The sequence below is a fragment of the Suncus etruscus genome, chromosome 19, assembly GCF_024139225.1.
Source record: "Suncus etruscus isolate mSunEtr1 chromosome 19, mSunEtr1.pri.cur, whole genome shotgun sequence".
Taxonomy (NCBI): domain Eukaryota; kingdom Metazoa; phylum Chordata; class Mammalia; order Eulipotyphla; family Soricidae; genus Suncus; species Suncus etruscus.
In genome coordinates this window covers 16058252-16080832 of record NC_064866.1, presented here as the reverse complement: position 1 = coordinate 16080832, position 22581 = coordinate 16058252, and the positions used below count along the sequence as shown (strand labels likewise).

Genomic DNA, 22581 nt, shown 5'->3' with positions numbered 1-22581 from the left:
TGAATGATGAATTTGAGTTACCAACCTCAAGTGAAAATGTTCATCATGGAACTGATAAAATAATTGATCTTGAGATTTTGGAATAAGTTAGAATGGAGATATTGATTTGGACATCAAGTGCCCCCTACAAATAAACAGCATTAGAGTTGAAATTAGACATTAAATGCATTGAAAAGAAAAGAGTGAAGACCGTCTTCCAAGTTTTCTATCATCTTGCTCCTGCTGAGTTGCACAGATGAACTATGTAATAATGTAAACTTCCTTTCTTGTTCGAAAACTCAAAGTCAGGAGAGTATTGTTATATAGAGCTGAAAAGATTGAATGTGGTGTAAGAGAGAGGCTGTTTAAAAAAAGTAACCAAGGTCATAAAAATACAAGCAGAATATAAATACTAAAGAGAATATAGCAAGATGACTTTAAATAGAAATGAGTCCTTCTGCATACAGACCTTGAATTCAAAAAGCTCTTGCTAAAAGTTAAAAACAATAGCAAAAAATCTTAACATACTAATTTGACAAATATTATTACATTCCTCTGTATTTTTTATGAAACTAAGTGTTTTTTGTTATTGATGAAATATCACTGTGCTTCACATATTAAGATACTTCCAATTAATAGGAAGAAAAAAGCAATGTGTAGCCACATGAAAAACCTCTGGTGATGAATGAAGAATAATTTAATTTTTGAAAAATAAAAAGCATCTTATTTAGCTATTAGTTTAACTTATTTAACATAAATTAAAATTTTAAGTAGTAAAATATAATCAAGACATGACGGAGAGTTACCAATAGAACTTTTCTAAATTAGAATCTAGACTCTCGTCAGGCTGGGAAAATCTACAAAACTACGCCTACCCAGTGGGGCCCGACGATGAGAAATTGGAAATGCTGCCTGTGTGTCTGTCTCCTGTCCTGTCGCCTGAACCTCTTGGGAGTGGGCCAAAAAAAGGCTCCAGAAAACTCGCTCTCCCAGAGGCTCACTAAAGGGCAGGAACACCAAGGAACTGCTTCATAACATAAAAATCAGCTATAAGCAGTACTTTGCAGAAGTCAGGTCCCCTGTTTGTGACGTCAGGCTGGGAAAATATTGTGAGTGCTGCCTGTGTGTGTCTGGCTGTGCGCACTTTCTAAGGAAAGAACGCCATTGCAACAGAAGAAAAAATCACACTAAGAACTGTGCTGGATTACTGAAGCCCAGCATTTCTCCCCAGACTGTCTTCTCTTCTGCATGCTCAGGCCTAATATTTGATCCTGTGTGAGGATTCATCCACGGAGGACACCCCTTCCTTGAGTCAGGACAACCCAACCATAAAGGGCAGAGACAGAGAAGTGTGTACGCGTAAAAGGGCAGAGACAGAGAAGTGTGTACGCGTACATCATTTAGCCAATGAATAACACCACAACACATAGAAAAACCCACAATACAAGTGTGACAATGGGGAAACAAAACAGGCCAGCATCAGAAAAAGAGAATGAAGATGATAATTCTGATGACCAGAAAATGACCAACCAACTAATAAATCTCTCAGATAAGGAGTTTAGACAAGCAATATGGAAGATGCTCAAAGAACTCAAAGAAATCATGGATCGAGTTGAACAGAACACTAATAAGAACCAAGAAAATATGAAGACAGAAATCACAAAATTCCAAACTGAAATAACAGGTCAAATAACAGGCCTGAAAAACTCAGTAAACAAATTGAATGACAAAATGGATAAACTCTATACCAGGATAACAGAAGCTGAGAATAGAATTGGTGCTATGGAAGATGAGATAAATAACAACAGTGGGAGAGATTAGGAAAAAAATTAAAGCAAATGAACAGATAATAGAAAAATTAGTCAAAGAATGGGAACAGATGAAAATAGAAGTTTATGATAAGCTCAACAGAAACAACTTAAGAATCATTGGAGTCCCAGAAACCCAGGAAGAAAATTTCCAGGAAGAATCAATAGTCAAAAACATAATTAAAGAGAAACTTCTAGAGCTAAGAATATATGCAATCAAATCCTGCATGCCCGAAGAGTACCAACCAAAAGAGACCTCAGAAAAAATACCGCAAGATACAACCTAGTCACAATGACGAAGCCCACAAAATTCTGAAAACATAATACACAACATCAACTACAAGAAAAATAAAAATCACATGATAATATCAATAGATGCAGAGAAAGCATTTAATAAAGTCCAACACCCATTCTTGATCAAAACTCTCAGCAGGATGGGAATGAAAGGAACCATTCTCAATATAGTTAAGGTCATCTACCACAAGCCAGTGGCAAATATTATCCTCAATGGAGAAAAACTAAAAGCCTTCCCTCTAAATTCTGGCACAAGACAAGACTGACCTCTCTCACCACTCCTATTCAACATAGCACAGGAAGTACTCGCTATAGTGATTAGACAAGAAAAAGATATCAAGGGAATCCTGATAGGAAAGGAAGAAGTCAAGCTCTTGCTGTTTGCAGATGACATGATTCTTTACTTAGAAAACCCTAAAGACTCTACTAAAAAGCTTTGAGAAACATAAACTCATATAGCAAGGTGACAGGCTACAATATTAACACAGAAATATCAATGGCCTTTTATGCACTAATAGTACTAGGGAAGAAATGGACATTAAGAAAATAACCCCATTCACAATAATGCCACACAAATTCAACTATCTTGAAATCAACTTGACTAAAAATGTGAAGGACCTATACAAAGAAAACTATAAAACTCTGCTCCAAGAAATAAGACAGAACATGTGGATATGGAAACACATACCCTGCTCATGGATTGGCAGGATTAACATCATCAAAATGGCAATACACCCCAAGCCATTGTACAGATATAATGTGATCCCTCTAAAAACACCTGTGACATTCTTCAAAGAAGTGGATCAGGCACTTTTGAAATTCATTTGGAACAATAAACAGTAAACCCTAGAATAGCTAAAGCAATCATTGGGAAAAAGAATATGGGAGGAATTACTTTCCCCAACTTTAAACTTTACTACAAAGCAATAGTTATCAAAACAGTATGGTTTTGGAATAAAGACAGGCCCTCAGATCAGTGGAATAGGCTTGAATACTCAGAGAATGTTCCCCAGACATACAATCACCTAATTTTTGATAAAGGAGCAAGAAATCCTAAATGGAGCAAAGAAAGCCTCTTCAACAAGTGGTGTTGGCACAACTGGCTAGCCACTTGCAAAAAATTGAACTTAGACCCCCAGCTAACATCATGTACAAAGGTAAAATCCAAATGAATTAAAAACCTCAATATCAGACTGAAACCATAAGATATATAGGACAACACATAGGCAAAATACTCCAGGACATTGAGACTACAGGCATCTTCAAGGAGGAAGCTGCATAATCCAAGCAAGTGAAAGCAGAGATTAACAGATGGGAATATATGAAGCCGAGAAGCTTCTGCACCTCAAAGGAAATAGCACCCAGGATACAAGAGCCAACCACTGAGTGGGAGAAACTATTCACCCAATACCCATGAGATAAGGGGCTAATCTCTAAAATATACAAGGCACTGACAGAACTTTACAAGAAAAAAATCTAATCCCATCAAAAATGGGGAGAAGATATGGATAAACACTTTGACAAAGAAGAAATACAAATGGCCCAAAAGTCACATGAAAAAATACTCCACATCACTAGTCATTAGGGAGATGGAAATCAAAACAACTATGAGGTACCACCTCACACCACAGAGATTGACACACATCACAAAGAATGAGAACAAACAGTGTTTGTTCCCACTGCTGGTGGGAATGCCGTCTAATTCAACCTTTATGGAAATCTATATGGAGATTCCTCCAAAAACTGGAAATCGAGCTCCCATACGACCCAGCTATACCACTCTTAGGAATATACCCTAGGAGCACAAAAATACAATACAAAAATCTCTTCCTTACACCTTATTCATCACAGCACTATTTACCATAGCAAAACTCTGGAAACAACCAAGATGTCCTTCAACATACGAATGGCTAAAGAAACTGTGGTACATATACACAATGGAATATTACGCAGCTGTCAGGAGAGATGAAGTCATGAATTTTTTCTATCCATGGATGTACATTGAATCTATTTTGCTGAGTGAAATAAGTCAGAGAGAGAGAAAGACGCAGAATGGTCTCACTCATCTATGGGTTTTAAGAAAAATGAAAGACATTCTTGCAATAATAACTTTCAGACACAAAAGAGAAAAGAGCTGGAAGTTCCAGCTCACCTCATAAAACTCACAACAGAGTGATGATTTTGTTAGAGAAATAACTACATTCTGAACTGTCCAAATAATGAGAATGTATGAGGGAAATGGAAAGCCTGTCTAGAGTATAGGCAGGGGTCGGGTGGGGAGGAGGGAGATTTGGGACATTGGTGATGGGAATGCTGCACTGGTGATGGGTGGTGTTTTTTACATGACTGAACCCCAAACACAGTCATGTATATAATCAAGGTTTTTAAATAAAATATATTAAAAAAAGAATCTATCCTCCAAATGAATTGATCTAAGTGCAGAATATTTATTGCATATCTATTCCTATTGTTTGGAGTAATGTAAAGTTTTCTAGCATAAGTACATTATCTTTGCCACTTATCATTATTTTTGGGTCCTTCAAGGTCCAAAATGAAAAAGAAATAAGCTACAAGCATTGGAATTTTCTCTTTCTATGCACGGAATCACTGTTTTAGATTAACTAGTAGAAAACATATGCAATGCAGTTAGTTAGGGCTTTTGTTTCTAAACTGAGGACACTCACACAGACACACCACACCACACACACACACACACACACACACACACAACCTTTCAGAAGACGGACATATTTAAGCTACAACTATGAAAAGTATCTCTATGAAAACCATAATAGCCAAAGCTTCCTAAGTTAACATAAGCAGCGTCCTACAAAAACAGGGACATTGAAAGTGTAGCAATTATTTGAATGTAATGTCTTTAAACAATTGCCTGTGTTTCGATGCTCATATTTTAGGATGTAATTGGGAAAACTCTACAATATCTTGGAGCATATGGTGACCTGAGCAACATAGAACAAGTTGTGGCTATGATCGATGAAGAAATGTGCATCAATTGTGGTAAATGCTACATGACCTGTAATGACTCTGGATACCAGGTAAGAATCTGTTGTACTGTATTTGCCAGCATATAAAACGACTGGGCGTATAAGATGACCCCCTAATTTTGCAGTTAAAACTTAGGTTTAGGCCCATATTTTCTGTATCAGACAGAACGTTCCTGTGCTGCAACTGTATGTACCACATTAAGCCAATCACAACAAGAAAGATTCAACGGTTATACTGTCATAGACATCCTCTCTGACTCTGGAGGATCTGCACAGGCTTTTTACAGTGTAGATTCGGGTACAGAACATTGTCTAATTTGCATGCACCAAAAGCCTGCTTGGATTGGCTGCGTTAGAGGGCGGTCCTAGCTGCCTTGCAGTGATTGGTGCAGGATCGAGTTGGATAATTCGTTTTGTGGCAATATTCAGGCAATTTTTGTTTAGCGGCATATTGAAACATTTTTCGAGATATAGTCGGCATATAAGACAATCCCCGATTTTCAGTTGACTTTTTTTTTGTTTCAAAAGTCATCTTATACGCTGAAAAATACGGTAACTATGATGATATAAGTCTTGCCTTCTACTTTTGTAGCATATAGTATCTCTGTGATTAAATATGCATTTCAAATCAAATGTGCCACATATTGCTCCTAAAATTGGAGGGAAATATATACCCACAACTAAAACTTTTCACACCATTATGGACATTAGATATCTTTAATGCAAAAAGGAAGTAAAAGAGAGCTACCATTTTGGAGCTGGAGAGATATAGAGCAGATAAACCTCTTGCCTTAAAATCAATAACCTTGAGTTCAATCCCCAGCACCATATACACTCCCCAGAGCTCTGCCAGGAATAGTCCCTGAGCACAGAGCCAGGAGTAAGCTCTGAGCACTAACCAAAGCTTGTGGCCTACCAACAAGTAAACAAGAAAAAAGGGTTGGGGCGGTGGCGCTAGAGGTAAGGTGTCTGCCTTGCCAGCGCTAGCCTAGGACTACTGCGATTAGTTCCCCGGCGTCCCATATGGTTCCCCAAGCCAGGAGAGACTTCTGAGCGCATAGCCAGGAGTAACCCCTGAGCATTACTGGTGTGGCCCAAAAAAAGAAAAAGAAAAAGAAAAAAGCTACAATTTATGGTTATCACCTTTGAAAGTACTTGATCCTTTTACAAAATAAGAATTTTCTTCTATCCACAATTGATCAGGTTTTTACTAGAGTTTGAAAGCAAAAAATTTTTCTACAAAATAGTTGTACAATTTGGGACAATAAAATCCCTTGTAGCTGTAAAATCCAAAATTTAAGTAAACTCTAGATTCATCTTATCTAGTAGACTTCATCATCCAACTGAGAACATGACATAAGTCAATATAGAAAAGGTGAGAATCTTCCAGTCTTTGAATTAAAAGCTATAGAGAAGTGTCATTTCCCTTAGATGAAGCTATATTGAAACATAAGAAAGTAAGTTTCCACTAATCTTATTAACTGAATTTTCAAGATAGAATGTGCCATTGCTTGAATAAAGATTCAATCTGGGGAAGATCTTATGTATTTTGCACATTCTGACCATTAAAGCTATGACCAATTTGGTGTGGGGACTCACCTAGCAGTGCTCATGGAACAACTCCTAAATAAGTGCTTGAGAGTTGCTCCAGCACATGCTCAGGGGACTAGAGAATGGTAGAGATAATCAAATATTGACCTCCTGCTTGATAACTGTCTATAGTCTATTGAATTTTCTCTCCAGGCCAAATGCTAAATCTTTTAAAACTCTCTTTTTAAAAGATTTTAAAAGTCTTATAAAATTCTCTTCCTCCTCTTTATTTGGACATTAGCTTTTGACCAAAACTTTACCCACTCTGTCACTACTTTTAAACCAAAAGTTGTCCTACCAGTTATTCAAAAGCATGAATCAGATCAACATTCATTTTATTTTATAGTCCCTCTAATCAAACAGAAATACAGATGTTTTATCACTAAAACTAGTGTATTAGGGTTCTAATGTTTTAAATTTTATAAGTTATAATTACACCTTGGAATTTGAGCCTGAATATAACATCATTATAAATAACGTTGTAAATAGGGGAAATCTCACAATTTTGCCTTTAAAAGATGGGCATGTTTATTGACCAAGTCCATCTCAAGACAACTAAATAGGGGCAGGAGCAGCTTGATCCCCGGCATCTTATATAGTCCCCCAAGCCAAAAGCAATTTTTGAGAACATAGCCAGAAGTAACCCCAGAGCCTTACCAGGTTTGGCCCGAAAAGCCTAAATAAATAAATAAATAAAAATAAATAAATAACTAAATAAATAATGTAAGTAAGTTCAATAAAAAAAATACACCTAAAAAGTAGAACAAAATATCCAGCCCTTTAAACAAATCTAAGAAGTTAATACAAAGAGCTAGAGCACATGTTTTGCATGCTGGAGTGCTGAGTAGATCCCCAAAATGACATACTCTTTGAGCATCTCTCTGGAACAGGGGTCCTCAAACTTTTTAAACAGGGGGCCAGTTCACTGTCCCTCAGACCATTGGAGGATCTGACTATAGGAAAAACAAAACTTATGAACGAATTCTTATGCACACTGCATATATCTTATTTTGCAATGAAGAAACAATACAGATACAAATACAGTATGTGGCCCGCGGGCCATAGTTTGAGGACCACTGCTAGAACAACCCCAGACTGGTAGAAGTCTCTAAGTATTCCAGGAATCAAAACCCAAAAGAATAAATAATGAATCACAATTTTCAAGTAAATATAAAGTATTATTTGCAAACTTTTAAAGTATATCTCTTTATGACTTACATAATGCTTATGTTCCATCAATTGATTTCTATTTGTTAAAAGTTCAGCACTTAAGGAAGAAAAATCATTTTTCCTCCTCCGTGATCTGAAATGTAATTTTACAAAACATGGCAAAATTGAGGTGGACCAGCTTTCTAACAGTTTGTTTATAATGATAGTTCTCATTCCGTAAAATATGCTGCTTCTCTAAACAAAAACTTTTATAATATTAAAAGTTCATGGGACTGGAGCAGTGGTGCAGCGGTAGGGCTTTTGCCTTGCACACAGCTGACTTAGGATGGACTGGGGTTTGATTCCCTGGTGGCCCATATGGTCCCCCAAGCCAGGAGCGATTTTTGAGCACATAGCCAGGAGTAACCCCTGAGCATCACTGAGTGTGGCCCAAAAACAAAATGTCCAGGGCTGGAGAGATAGCACAATAGATAGGATGCTTGCCTTGCATGGATCTGATGAAGGTCCAATTTCCAACATCATCTTTGGTCCCTAAAGACCCTCCAGGAGTGATTCCAAGCACATATCCAATAATAATCCCTGAGTATTATCAGAGTAGCCAACAAACAAACAAAAATTTAAGAAGTCCAATGATGCATTACCTCATAGAGTTTACATGCTAGAAGGTAAAGATATACAATGAGTATGAAATATAAATATATTTTGTGATATGTGGAAAATTGAGGTAATGCTGTGAAATCAATATCCTAAATTGGAAATGTAAAAAAAAATTAAGAAGTTCAACATGGTTTATGCAAACAGCTCAGAAAATCTTTAATGACTTTAATAGATCATTGATAGATACAACCATTGATAGATCTAATAATTATTTTAGCATTTTTTTGGCACATCCAGCAGCGCTCAGGGGTTACTCCTGGCTCTGTGCTCAGAACACTCCTGGTAGGCCCGAAAGACCATATGGGATGCTAGAGATCAAAACCAGGTCCATACTGTGTTGGCTTTGTGCAAGGCAAGTGCCCTACCACTGTGCAATCACTCCAGCTCCAAGATATAACAATTTTTCTTTTTTCTTTTTTGGTTTTTGGGTCACCCTCAGTGACGCTCAGGGGTTACTCCTGGCTATGCACTCAGAAATCTCTCCTGGCAGGCCAGAGAGATAGCACAGCAGCGTTTGCCTTGCAAGTAGCCGATCCAGGACCAAAGGTGATTGGTTCGAATCCCGGTGTCCCATATGGTCCCCGTGCCTGCCAGGAGCTATTTCTGAACAGACAGCCAGTAGTAACCCCTGAGCACCGCTGGGTGTGGCCCAAAAACCTCTCCTGGCTTGGGACGCTGGGGATCAAACCAAGGTCCGTCCTGGATCAGCCACATGCAAGGCAAATACCCTACCACAGCACCATCGCTCCTGCTCCAAGATATAACAATTTTTATAAATTACTTTGCTGAACTATTTTTTAAATAATTCCACGTAACAGTTTCTTAAAACTATCAATATAAAATAAACTATCTATTGCCTGCTGGGATGTGGGGGAATGTGGGAAACTGGGGACAATAGTGGAAGAAAGGTCACACTGTTGGTGGTTTTGGTATTGGAACATTTAATGCCCCAAACAACTGCTATTACGAATTTTGCAAGCAATGATGTTTTGATAAAGTTGAAAAATCATTCAAATTTAACAATGAAAAAATGAAAAACTACTTTAAGCTATTTACATAAGAGGAAGAATTCATATTTATTTATTATTATTTATTCATAAACTTGGGAGAAAGGAAATTTTAATGACTCGTAAATTAGACTAAAAATGTTGTATAGAACATGGCAAAAAACTAAAAAATATTTAAAAGTGATGTCAGGGCACTTGCCTTGCACATAGCCAACCCAGGTTCAGTCCTCAGCATCCCCTGTGATTCCCCCAAGCTCTTTCAGGAGTGATTATTGAGTTTATAATCAGATATAACCCTGAACTTTCTTATGTGTAGCCCAAAAACAAACAAAGAAACAAACAAAAAAGAGGGATTAGAGTGATAGCACAGCACCATTTGCTTGCATGTGGCTGACCTGAGTTTGATCTTTGGCATTCCATAGGAATACTGAGCACTGTCAGGAATGACAGGATTAACCCCTGAGCACCACTAGTATAGAAGGAAGGGAGAAGGAAGGAAGGAAGGAAGGAAGGAAGGAAGGAAGGAAGGAAGGAAGGAAGGAAGGAAGGAAGGAAGGAAGGAAGGAAGGAAGGAAGGAAGGAAGGAAGGAAGGAAGGAAGGAAGGAAGGAAGGAAGGAAGGAAGGAAGAAAGAAGGAAGGAAGGAAGGAGGGAGGGAGGGAGGGAGGGAGGGAGGAAGGAAGGAGGGAGGGAGGGAGGGAGGGAGCAAGGAAGAGAGGGAGGAAGGGAGGGTAGGAGGGAGGGAAGGAAGGAAGGAAGGAAGGAAGGAAGGAAGGAAGGAAGGAAGGAAGGAAGGAAGGAAGGAAGGAAGGAAGGAAGGAAGGAAGGAAGGAAGGAAGGAAGGAAGGAAGGGAGGGAGGGAGGGAAGGGATGGGAGGGAAGGGATGGGAAGGAAGGGATGGGAAGGAAGGGATGGGAAGGGGAGGGAGGAGGGAAGGATGGGAGGGAAGAGAGGGAAGGGAGGGGAGGGAGGAGGGAGGGATGGGAGGGAAGGGAGGGGAGGAAGGGAAGGGAGGGGAGGAAGGGAAAAAGGGAAGGGAGGGTGTCTGGACCTGGTACCATTCATTCCCCACCCCCCCCTCAGTTTATGTCTTTTGGAACTGAGTGTTTCCCAGACCATCTTCATCACAGCTGAGGGGAGTACTGATGCTAACATGGTGGGGGGCATTCTTGATGACTGTGAGCCCTGACTGTCACCTCGTTTGTGTTTGCAGGCCATCCAGTTTGACCCCGAAACCCACCTGCCCACTGTTACTGACACTTGTACAGGCTGTACGTTGTGTCTTAGCGTCTGTCCTATTATTGACTGCATCAAGATGGTTACCAGGACAACACCTTATGAACCAAAAAGAGGCTTGCCCTTAGCTGTGAATCGGGAGGGTTAAAGTGATTTGTGAAACAGTTACAGTGAACTTGGAGGTCACCCAGAGAGGCTGATCTTTATTTTCTTTTAATTCTGCTTAGCTCTTTTTAAAATTAAAACAAATAGATCCTTTCTCAAGCGAATTTAGAAATCAAAATGATAATTTCTTAACAAATTTCTAAATGAAAAATAAAAGTCTCATGCCAGTGGGCACTCAATTAATGATCATAAAAGAGAATAATTTTCCGAGGAGCGTTGTTAAATAAATGTGTAGCAGTTAATTGGATGCTCACGTCAGTTGTCTATTGTGAAAAAATAATAACTGTTTTGTGGCAATTAATGCGACAATTTCCAAATTGCCCTATGCTGTGCTCTGTCTTTGATTTCTAATTGTAAGTGAAATTAAGTATTCCAGAACAAAGTACAATGTAACATACATGAAAATGTTTCCAAGGAAACATTTTATAATTAAAAATTGCATTTAATTTTAACACTATTTCTCAGCCAATTTAATTAGTTCCATAAAGCACAAATGAAGAAAGTCAAATAACCATTTACTATGGCAGAGGAAAAAAAGCCAAAGAGAGTTAGCAAAACTTTTTTTAAGATTTCAGCACAGAAATAGTTGTGGGGTTTTTTTTTGTGTGTGTGATATGATACTGAAAGCAAGAATATTTAGTAGCCATTCATATCACTCTGTGCTATTCACTATTTGGGTCTGAAATGCATGCCCAAATCCTACCTGTGAATCAACATGACATTCTTCTTTAAATATTTAAACGATGTTCCTTACAAAATAAGATGTTAGGAAGAAACCCAGTTAAAGATACATTTCCTGTGCACAGATTCGCTCTGTTTTTAGTAATAAACTTTATGATTACAACAATGACTGTCTGAGCAAAGTTGAATTATACAGCAGAAATTTATGTGCCTCACAATTTATGAACAAAATATAGAGCCTTGATGATATATAGTAAATGAGCAGAACCAATTTTACTATTCTTCATTTTAGTGTTTATGCTTCATTTCAAAAGTAACGAATTAAAGAGATACATATTTTCTATGGTTGCCAATTAATAAATTTGTATTTCTCTATTTTTATAATTAGCAAAGTATTCATACACAAATGATTTTATCTCATCTGTAACCTATTTTAATAGAAATTGTAAGTAGTAAATCATTAATAATCTGTGATATATTTTTATGGTAAACACAAACAAAAAACGTTTGATTATGCACTTTAAGAATGCACTCGCATTTATTATAAAATCTGTAAGTCTCAACAATGTCAAATAAATTCTCATAACAATTTTAAATGAACTCTTTTCTGTCTCTTTTGCATATACAGTTTCATGTCAAATGTTTATACTGTGAGATTGTAGATTTGGGGGTTGGTTCTTTAGTGAATTCCAGCTAAATGTCTATTTATTGCAAATTTAAATCTACTGAGAAGTGTGTGTGTGTATATGTGTGTGTGTTTTATGTTATGTTTCTTGTCCTTTTTATCCTGATTTCTCTGCTGAAATCAGTTTTGCATCTTTCCATGGGTACAGGCTTGGTTTCATGCAATGGCCCGTCACAGAGAATGCAATATGGTAGCCTGAAGATCCTGAAGGTGCCATCTACACTGAAGGAATGTCAGTATTACTTAATATTCTATTTCAAGTAGTTATAAGCTATTAAGGACTCAACTCAACTAATTCCATTTTTTGTGCTAATAGCTTACAACATTTGTATTCTTCTCTGAGGAATAAAGCTGATTCAGTACTTTAACCCTCTTTTCAACTGTTTTGGATCCATAGATGAACAGAATTTTAAGTTAGGCCAGAAAGTTGTTATTTTATACTAGTTTATCCCCATATACACATTTTTCTCTTGTACCCATTTAATACTTTATGATAAGAATCTTATTATCCATATTATTTATAGGTAGAATAAACTAATTTTAAGTTTTACGACTTACGCTAGAAGAAGAAAATCATATTATTCCATTTTACCAAAACCATGAGTCATTGGACCTAACATACTTTCAAAACTTCTGATATTCAGATTTAGACAAACCTTAATCATTGAACAAGGATTCTGATTAATGATTGTTCCCTATGTCTAAAGGTCATGCTAAATGTTTTACACATATGAGTATTATATTTTAACTGTATTGGATTATGGTACCCGGAGACACCTTTGAATATTTTAAAGTATGATTTTGAATGAAGCTTACATTTAAATCAGTAAACTCTATGTAGATTATATTCAATAATGTGTGTGGACTGCCTCGATTAAATTGAAGGCAAAAAGATTTAAACTGAGGAGCAAGAGGAAATTTCCTAGCAGATGACCTTTAGTCTTCCTCTATTATATCAACTCCCCCTGGTGCTATAACAGTTTGTCTCCGGACTCTCTTTCCTGAATTCCCACTTGACCATCTTCTCTAATCAGAATTTGCATTTCCCAAACCTCTTCAGTCACATAAGCCAATTCTTCAAAATGAGTTTCTTTGGTGCTGAAGTGATAATATAGTGGTTAAGGCCTTACGTGTAGCAGACAACAGTTCATCTCCTGGCACCCCAGACACTGTCAGAAGTGATCCCTGAGTAACACTTTCCTGTGACCCGACTCTCACCTCCATAATAATTAATCACTTTACACAAATGCATACACAATGTGTGTTTTGTGCTGATAACAATTTCTTATTGATACTGTTTCTCTGTACAACTCTAGCAAATAAATGAAGGCAGGGTGCTTAAAGAGTAAAAGTAACATGCTACTCAGCTAACTATGTTTTGAGGTACAGGGGTTCTGTCCAACATATAATCTGCTTTTTCTTTTTTGTTTCTCCAACAATTTATCCCGTTAACATATTTACTAAACACATCTATCATGTATCAAGCATGTATCAAATATTAGATGAAGGACTGAGGGTCTGAACTCAAATGATAAAAATTCCCTAAATTCCAGCTGTATATTATCTATTGGAGAAATGGCTAAGTAACAGTTGGTATAGGACATGTGGTTAATAAGCCTAACCCAACAAGATAAATGAAACCAGTAGATTCAATACTAACAAAACAATGACCATGCATCAAACTAAAAACACTGTATTTACTTTTCAACTTCTGTTAAAGATGTGAAAATATAAGGGACTTACCTTTGAAGAAGTAGGGTGGATCTTAGGAATATAGTATTAAATTCTGTTTTCCTAAGGTATTTTTGACAAAAGAATGAATATGCAAATATTTATAATGTCTGAAGACAATTATGGGACATTTATATTAGTCAGTAATTAAGTAGAGCACTTTAATGATTGAACATAAGATTTTAGATGTTAGATACTTCCCGGAGGTTATTACAAGAGCTGAGTATTTACATATTGAAGGAATGATCCATAGTAATTTGTAGTGGAAAGCTTGAGAAAGTCAGGAAATGTTTTAGGGGTAAAATCATTGAACATAATATTGGACTGAAAGTGGGGAGGGAAGATAAAGATAGTAAAAGAAGTCATTATTGAATTTTGAACTTTAGTCTGAAATAAATACAGCAAGAGAACAGGTATTTAGAAGGCTAGCCAGGGGGTGCAGATATTGGCAGCTTCTGAGTGACTACAGTCATCAACATGGGCCAGAAGAGAAAATCTCAAGGATACCTTGGAGGCTGCTATAGTAGCAGTTTTATAGTTTCTGTTCCTGAGTCCTTCCCATCTATTAAGGCTTTCCTGCCTATGTGATGAAGACATCATGCTCTTCTTATCTACACCCCAAATCATCTTTCTATTTCTAATACCTTACATTTTATTGGCTTACTTTCTTGATCTTCCACTAAGATATAAATCAAACCAGGTAGAGATAATGTGATCCCAGACAACCAACCCTCAACTTTTTAATCTGTAAAATAGTTATTAAAATAGTTTCAGGAGCAGGAGCAATAGTATATTGGGCAGGGCACTTGATTTGAATGCAGACATCCCAAATTCAATCCCCAGCATTCTTTGTAGTCTTCCAGCACTGCTAAAGGTGAGCTTAGGGGCCCGGAGAGATAGCGCAGTGGCGTTTGCCTTGCAAGCAGCCGATCCAGGACCAAAGGTGGTTGGTTCGAATCCCAGTGTCCCTTATGGTCCCCCGTGCCTGCCAGGAGCTATTTCTGAGCAGACAGCCAGGAGTAACCCCTGAGCACCGCCGGGTATGGCCCAAAAACCAATAAATAAATAAATAAATAAATAAATAAATAAATAAATAAATAAATAAATAAATAAAGGTAAGCTTAGAGTGCAGAGCCAGGAATAAGCTCTGAACACTGTTAGGTGTGGCCCACAATCACACAAACAAATGAAATAGTTTCAAAGACAAAAGAATCTGAAAACTGATCTACAAAATTAAACATACCAAGGGTGCGGGCAGGGGAGTGAGTGGGAGGGGACCCTGAGACAATGGAGAAATGGGGACATGCTAGGGAGGGTATGATATTAGAACAGTGCATGCATGATATCCTATCAACAATATTGTGCTACAAATTAAATATAGATAAATAAAATAATAAAGTGATAAATTTAAAAATGTATATAAAGAAAAAAGATAAAGTTAACATTAAGAAATAAATTATTTTAGAGCTAGAGCCTTAGTACAATAAGTAGGGAATTTGGCTTTTTTGCACCTGACCTGGGTTTGATCCCTGACACCTTATTATGGTCCCCTGAGCCCACGAGGAGTGATTCCAGAGCCTAGAGCCAGGAGTAAGCCCTGAAAATGCCCAATGTGACCCCCTCCAAAGAAAGCAAATAATTTCTAATACCAAAAATTATTGTGAGGATGAAGCAAAATAATGCAATGTAAGTAATATTGCTGAATAATTTAATTTATGTTCATTTTATATATTAAGAAAATTACCTGTATAGGCTAAGGATTTTTATGTCACACATTCATGATACAGGACAAATTATTCCAACATTTTTCTAAAAATTGATTGACGGGCCACTGAGTTAGTATATGAGTTTAGGCACTTGTCTTGAAAACAGCTGACCCCATTAGATCCCTAATATATGACATTTTGAACACCAGTAGGAGTAATGCCTGAGAATAGAGCCAGATGTTTGAGCATTGCAGGGTGTGGCTCTGAAGCAGACAGGTTTCAATGCATTCTTGGGAAATAATAAAAGTTCCTGAGACATAATGAAACCAAGAAATGGAACTTGATGAAGTTACACTTGTCACTAGCCTTAAGGCTACAGGATAGGATCTGTATTGATTGTGGCTGCAGAAACTAAGGTCTGAAAAGCTTTAGGCCAAACAAAGGTGAGGAAGTCAAAAAAGATTATCAACTGAACCCAACTCTTCCCCTTGACAACCACTCTAGTTACAAATTCTGACACAAGTAAAAGGCCTCACTTGGGCAGGTCGGGAAAAGGAGTATATAAACCAACTTGGAATGAAGCAGAGACACAAATGTGTGTTCCGTGACCATATGCACCTTTTGCCCCAAACATATGTCACTGGCATCTCCCCTCTTGAAATATGTACTGTCATATTTTCATGCTGGGATGAGAACTGGGTCTCTCTCTCTCTCTCTCTCTCTCTCTCTCTCTCTCTCTCTCTCTCTCTCTCTCTCTCTCTCTCTCTCTCTCTCTCTCACTCTCTCTCAAATTATTTTCTGAGAGAAAGGCCACAGAACCTACACAGTTCTATATCTCCTCAGCTGTTTTGGGGTTGGCCAGAGGTAGAGAGAGAAGTGGGTTTCCTCGAGATTTCCTTATGGAAGCTATTGTCTTTCTCTTCCCCACAGTACATGAGTTACTAGAAACCCTCGCTGGCATTATTTTCAACATTTAAAAAAAGTAACCCCCTTGAGCCTCACTGAGTGTGGCCCCAAAACAAAAATGTAAAAACAATAATGCTCAAAAGAATATTTCAAAACAATTAAAATAAAATTGTAATTAAAACTTTTATTTAAAGGCCGGAATGTTAGCACAGCAGTGGGGTGTTAGCCTTGCATGTGGCTGACTCAGGATGGACCTGGTTCGATTCCCAATGTCCCATTTGGTCCCTTGAGCCTGCCAGGAGTGATTTCTAAGCATCACTGGGTGTGGTCCAAAAACCAAATAAATAAATAAATAAAAATAAGACATTTATTTAAGTAAATAGTAATTTATAATTTTGTCAGAATTGAAGTCATTGGTACCAATTCATAGAGAAAAACATTTTACTCAAAGAGCCTTCTGAATTGCCCAAGACCTCACATTTCAGAACAAAAAAATATGTATTCAACCTAACATTTCATTTCTTCTTGCCTCTTACCAAATGTCTGCACATTTTTGTTTGTTTGTTTATTTGTTTGGGGCCACACCCGGTGGCACACAGGGGTTACTCCTAGTTCTGCACCAAAAAATTATTTTTGGCAGGCTCTGGGAACCATATAGGATGCTGGGGATCAAATCCAGATAAGCACCATGCAAGGCAAATGCCCTACTCACTGTGTTAGCCCCAAAATGTATGACCTTCTTTGACCAAACATTTGAACTTCAAATTTTCCCTTCTGTAAAATGGAAAGATAATAGCTTTGTATTTTGCAGTAGATACAATTATAGTTTCTGTTACTATCGGTCAAGTGCATGGAAATTTCAGATACAGTTAAAAAAAAATAAAAGACTTCTAACAAAATTTTATATTTGTGAGCCTCAAAATCAAACTGTGTGGCAATCATTATGTACAGCTATAAATGTTATTGATGTAGTATAGATATGAACTTATATCTGTAGTAGTCTAAAAAACTCAAACCTTGCACTTAGAAACTCAAAACAAAAAAATACACAAAAAAAGAAACTCAAAGCAATTTACAGAGTGGGAGAGGCCAGAGCAGTGGTGCAAGAAGCAAGGTGTCTGCCTTGCACACACTAGCCTAGGTCTGACCAAGGTTCCGTCCCCTGGGGTCCCATATGGTCCCCCAAGCCAGGAGTGCTTTCTGAGCACATACCCAGGAGTAACTCCTGAGTGTCACTGGGTGTGGCCCAAAAAACAAACCAAAAAATAACCAAAAAACAATTTACGAAGTGAACTAACCAAATCTGATGAAAGTAAATATCTCAATAATGAAATAGCTACATATAAACACTGATACAGATATCAATGGATATATATATAGAGATATAGATATATATAATTTTACTTCCTTAATCCCATGAACTAAATAGAACAGATAATTCTTTTTCTATCTCTGTAAAGAGAATATTGAAAAACCACAAATTAGACCTGGGGCATAGCATACAGTACAGACATGCCTCGAAGCACAGGACCTTGGTTTGTTCCCATGCAGAGTACTGTGCTCGCATCACCACGTGTGGCACTGGGACACACTCCTCTACTCCTACCCCAGCACTGTTGTTTTTGTGCATGTAGCTTTGCAGGCCCCGGCTTTATGTCATCCAGACTGGCTGGTTCAATTTTGTTGGGACCTAAATTCTGAACAAGGAGAAATGCCATTATGGAAAGGCCACATGGCAGAATTCTTCTCAGGTTTCAAGCAGGAAAAGGTGCCATTTTGTGAGAACCATGTGGTAACCACATGCTAGGTCTTCACAGCCTATTTCCTGGACATACCAGGTAACCTATCAGGAAAGAACAAGGAAGCAGTAGGAAGATACCCCTAGACAACAACCAATTATTTTAGAGATCATCAGAAAACTGGAATATTCCTATATCTTTTTCCCATATAATCTTCCTTATGACCTTGGGCAGAGCTCAACTCCTTCCGGTGGTGGCCCTGGCTGGCCAGTGGGGGTGGGTGGGACCTTGTTGGCAGATAGATTAAATTATTATTAAACTTTATTCTAGTTGTGTGGTCTCATCCTTCTACTCCAGACCCAAGCAAATATTACTGAAGTAGCTCCCAAATACTCCTTAAGAACTTACCCCCCACAACAGAAAAGACAAAGTAGAGAACTAGTTACATAAGTTGATACTAGTTTGATGATATCACACTCGAGTATACAATCAGCTAACTTTATTCATTTTTTTTTTTGGGATGTGGGGTCACACCCTGCAGCACTCAAGGGTTACTTCTGTCTCTGTGCTCAGAAATTGCTCCTGGCAGGCATAGGGGACTAAGGGGATGCCGAGATTTAAACTACCATCTATTCTGGATCAGCTGCGTGCAAGGCAAACACCCTACTGCTGTGCAGTATCTCTTCATTCCCTAACTTGATTCTTGTGATTCTTGATTCTTCAGATAATTTTTCTAACAGAATGTGATATTGTGATTTATAGGAGGTAAATACCAGGTAATTCAAATCTGGTTTTCAACATTTTCAAACATGAGGAGTGCCACCAGTTGTGCACCAGTCAGAAGACTAACAGTTAATCACCATGCTGCTAGATCTGTGGTTTAAACCAATTTACATCTGCAGATCTGCACTGGTCTGACAAAAATCACATAGATGCAGCTGCTACATGGAGAGAAATTTAGACCCAACACCCTGATGAGTAATCTAGTCTGGCATAAGGCATAATTTCAGAATATGGTGGAGGAGGACCAGACTGGCCAGACTTCCCAGAGCCTAAAGTGAGGGCATCATGATAAGTAAAGCAGAATGAAAACTATGTATGTCACAGCAATCCAACCAGAATGTCCCAATGATTGTTTCTGCTTCTGTACATTTCCTTTGCTTTAGATAAATTACTGATAAAAATAATGTGGGGTGAAAAAGACAGTGAAAATCATGTAAAAATTGATGTCTTTGCTCTTGTTTGAGGGCTCCAAGTTTCTCTCTGACTTGTGGGCCCTCAGCATTGAGCCATAATACATCTTTCCTTACACTCTTTTATCTGTGTCCTCTTTTCTGTGTGGCCATCTAGAGACCGGCTACCTAACAGGACACTAAAGGGACCAGAGACTGATGATCATTGAACTTATTCATCACCATCCCCAAGATCACAATTTCTAAAATACTTAGACTTTTCCTTAAATTTAAGAATTTAGGCAAAATGGAGAGATAATATAAGGGGAAAGGTAGTTGCTTTGCTTGCAACTTGACTGGTTGCATCCTCACATTAAGTCATTCCCTTAAGGAGTGATTCTAGAGCACAGAGCCAGGAGTAAGAAGCCTGAGCACACCTTGATGTGCCCTTTCCCCAAATAAACAAAAGAATCTAAGAGGTGTCTCTTGTTATGCTAATTAGATTATTCTTCCAACAGCACCAGATGGCAAAAGCTGATTGATACATCAGTCTTGTATTTAAATGTGTTTCCCAGAGCGGCTAATATTGTTGCCTCTCAACCCTGCATTGTAGGTAGAGTGGGGGAGGGGGAGAGGATGCAATGCTGGAACAATCCAAAGATACAGTAGGTAGAAGTAGGGAAAGGTGGAGGAGGAGGAGAGTGCCTTTAGTTCTTTCACTTTAGATGGCTCAGTAAGGCACATGTTGACCTAGGACGGACCATGGTTCTCTCCCCCCTCGTCCCATGTGGTTCCCCAAGCCAGGAGTGATTTCTGAGTGCATAGCAAGGAGTAAAACCTGAGCATCACTGGGTGTGGCCCCAAAAGCAAGCAAACAAACAAATAAATAGAACAAAATATAAAAAATAAAAAAGATTGAAGGTTACAACAGTGCTTAATAGAGTAAATATATATGTGTATATGTATATGTATATATATATATATATGCATGCGTATGTGTAGGTGTAGGTGTATATGTATTGTATATGTATATGTATACTTACTTCTTTGGCCCTGAGTAGAAGGACAAGGCCACACAACTAAAATAAAGTTTAATATTTAATATGTCTGCCAACAAGTCCCCAACACTGGCCAGACAAGGCCACCCCCCCAAAGGAGGTGAGCCCCAACCAAGGTCATGAGGAAGACTATATAGAGAAAGAATATAGGAAGAGTCCAGCTTTCTGATGATTCTTAAAATGATTGGCTCTTGTCTAGAGGTTCCTTCCTACTGCTCCTAAGTCCTTCTCTGCTCCTAAGTCCTAAGTCCTTTCTGATATGGCCAGGTAGCTTGTGGTGGGGTCTATTAAAATATGTTTGTGGAAACCTAGCATGTGGCTTATACTATGTGTTTCTTACAAAATGGCGTCTCTCCCTGTTCAGAACCTGAGAAGAAGCCTGCCATGTGGCCTTTACAAAATGGCGTCCTTCCTTGTTCAAAATTCAGGTCCCAACATCTACATATTTGAAAGTGAAAGGTCCGGAAGTCCAGATAACACTCTGATGCAGAGAAATGAAGAGATGATTACTCAGGCAAAAGCTCAAGTGGGTCTTTATTTCTGGCCGGTCAGGGTCAACTGCCATGTGCCCGTAACAGGACAAAGGCAAAAGGCCTTGTGGCGGTCTACATTTCTTCTTATATACTATAAGGGGGAGGGGTAGTGACAACTTCCTTAGAGGCAGGACATCCGCTAACATAATACGAGGTATTGGTGGGGGCGAGGTAGTGAGGTAGTGACGACTTCCTTAAGGGCAGGACATTTGCCAAGGTTAACTTCCCTTTGCAATCCTCACTTCCTGTAGTGAGGCTTCTAATTCTAGAAGCAGTGTGATCGGGGGCCTCCATTTCCTAATATTCCTGGTCAGAATTTCCTGCATGAGCTAATTCTTGGTATTGTTGGCATAATACCATGAGCTTGACTTCCCCAACCTGAGCTCGAATGAATGTCGTGAGGCGGCTGATTATGCATGGCCCAATGGCTACCAGAAGTTAGAGGCCCAAAAGGGGCCCCAGTAGGGGTATTAGATAGGGGAGAATCCTACCCCATAAAGACCATAGGGACTGTCTAATAATAGCTCCTTTCTTCTTTTTGGTCAGCTCCTCTTGATGGTGTCTGATTCTGTCCCGCACTATTCCCAATTTGTTGGTATAAAAACAACATTTTTCTTGCAAGGCCACGCAAAGTCCTCCTTTCTCTGCCAGGATTAAATCTAACCCTTGCCTGTTTTGTAATACCACTTCAGCCACGGAGTCAAGCTGGTACTGCAGATCATTAATAGATTTATATACCATCTCCACATCTGAAATAAACTTTTGCGAGAGTTTGTCATACCTGTGTATTGATATTGCTAGTCCTGCTCCCCCAGTCGCTAGTCCACCTGCTACCCAAAGCCCCACCAGTAGGGGCAGGAGCACCACAGCTCGTAGAGACAGACGAGCATCACCTAAGAGATCTATGCTAGGCAGAGGGATGGGCTCTGTCCCCAGGATGATGTCAACGTTGGGGAGTATTAATGCTGGGGCACAAATTCCAGTCCAGTTTGGGGTAGAAGAGAATAAGCCAAATTTCCCCCACATATCCATACCCATCCCAGAGGTAAGCACCCTGGGCTGGGGGCGGGGGTTAGGTAGGACTTCTGAGCACTGAGTGGCTCCCATCTGACCTAGGTCTACAGATTCGGTGCCATTATGCAAATAGCAAACAGAAGATTCAAAGCTAAGAGGAACTACCTTAAAGGGTTTGACATATAACTACAACTAAAGAAGCAAAGGTTAGATTACCTAGTCAGACAGGGACAGCCAGAGGCCAATTTTCCCCCTGTCTTCATACAAAGCCAACAATCAGCAGCTTAAAAAGGGTTAGAAAAATTAAGAAGTTTGTGAGTTTCCTCTAGGATGCTCTGAGTATTTGGATCTAACTTCTCAGCAGGCATCCGGGGTCAGAGGGAGGGATGCTTGGGCCACTTAGGCATTAGGGCCTCCACCTCCTTTGTAGTCCAGTCTATGACCT

At 38.7% G+C, this 22581-nt stretch overlaps 2 protein-coding genes across 2 annotated transcripts in view; one reads left to right on the top strand and one right to left on the bottom strand.

The window, feature by feature from the left end:
• The window catches only part of DPYD (dihydropyrimidine dehydrogenase), a 934958-nt gene extending 923560 nt beyond the window's left edge, over positions 1–11398 (top strand). Inside the window, exons 22-23 of the mRNA XM_049765668.1 lie at positions 4997–5137; positions 10724–11398. Coding sequence (XP_049621625.1) covers positions 4997–5137; positions 10724–10894 — 312 coding nt within the window. The 3' untranslated portion in view covers positions 10895–11398. The remainder of the gene's footprint in view (positions 1–4996; positions 5138–10723) is intronic.
• The window catches only part of PTBP2 (polypyrimidine tract binding protein 2), a 954659-nt gene that overhangs the window by 526264 nt on the left and 405814 nt on the right, over positions 1–22581 (bottom strand). The window lies entirely within an intron of this gene.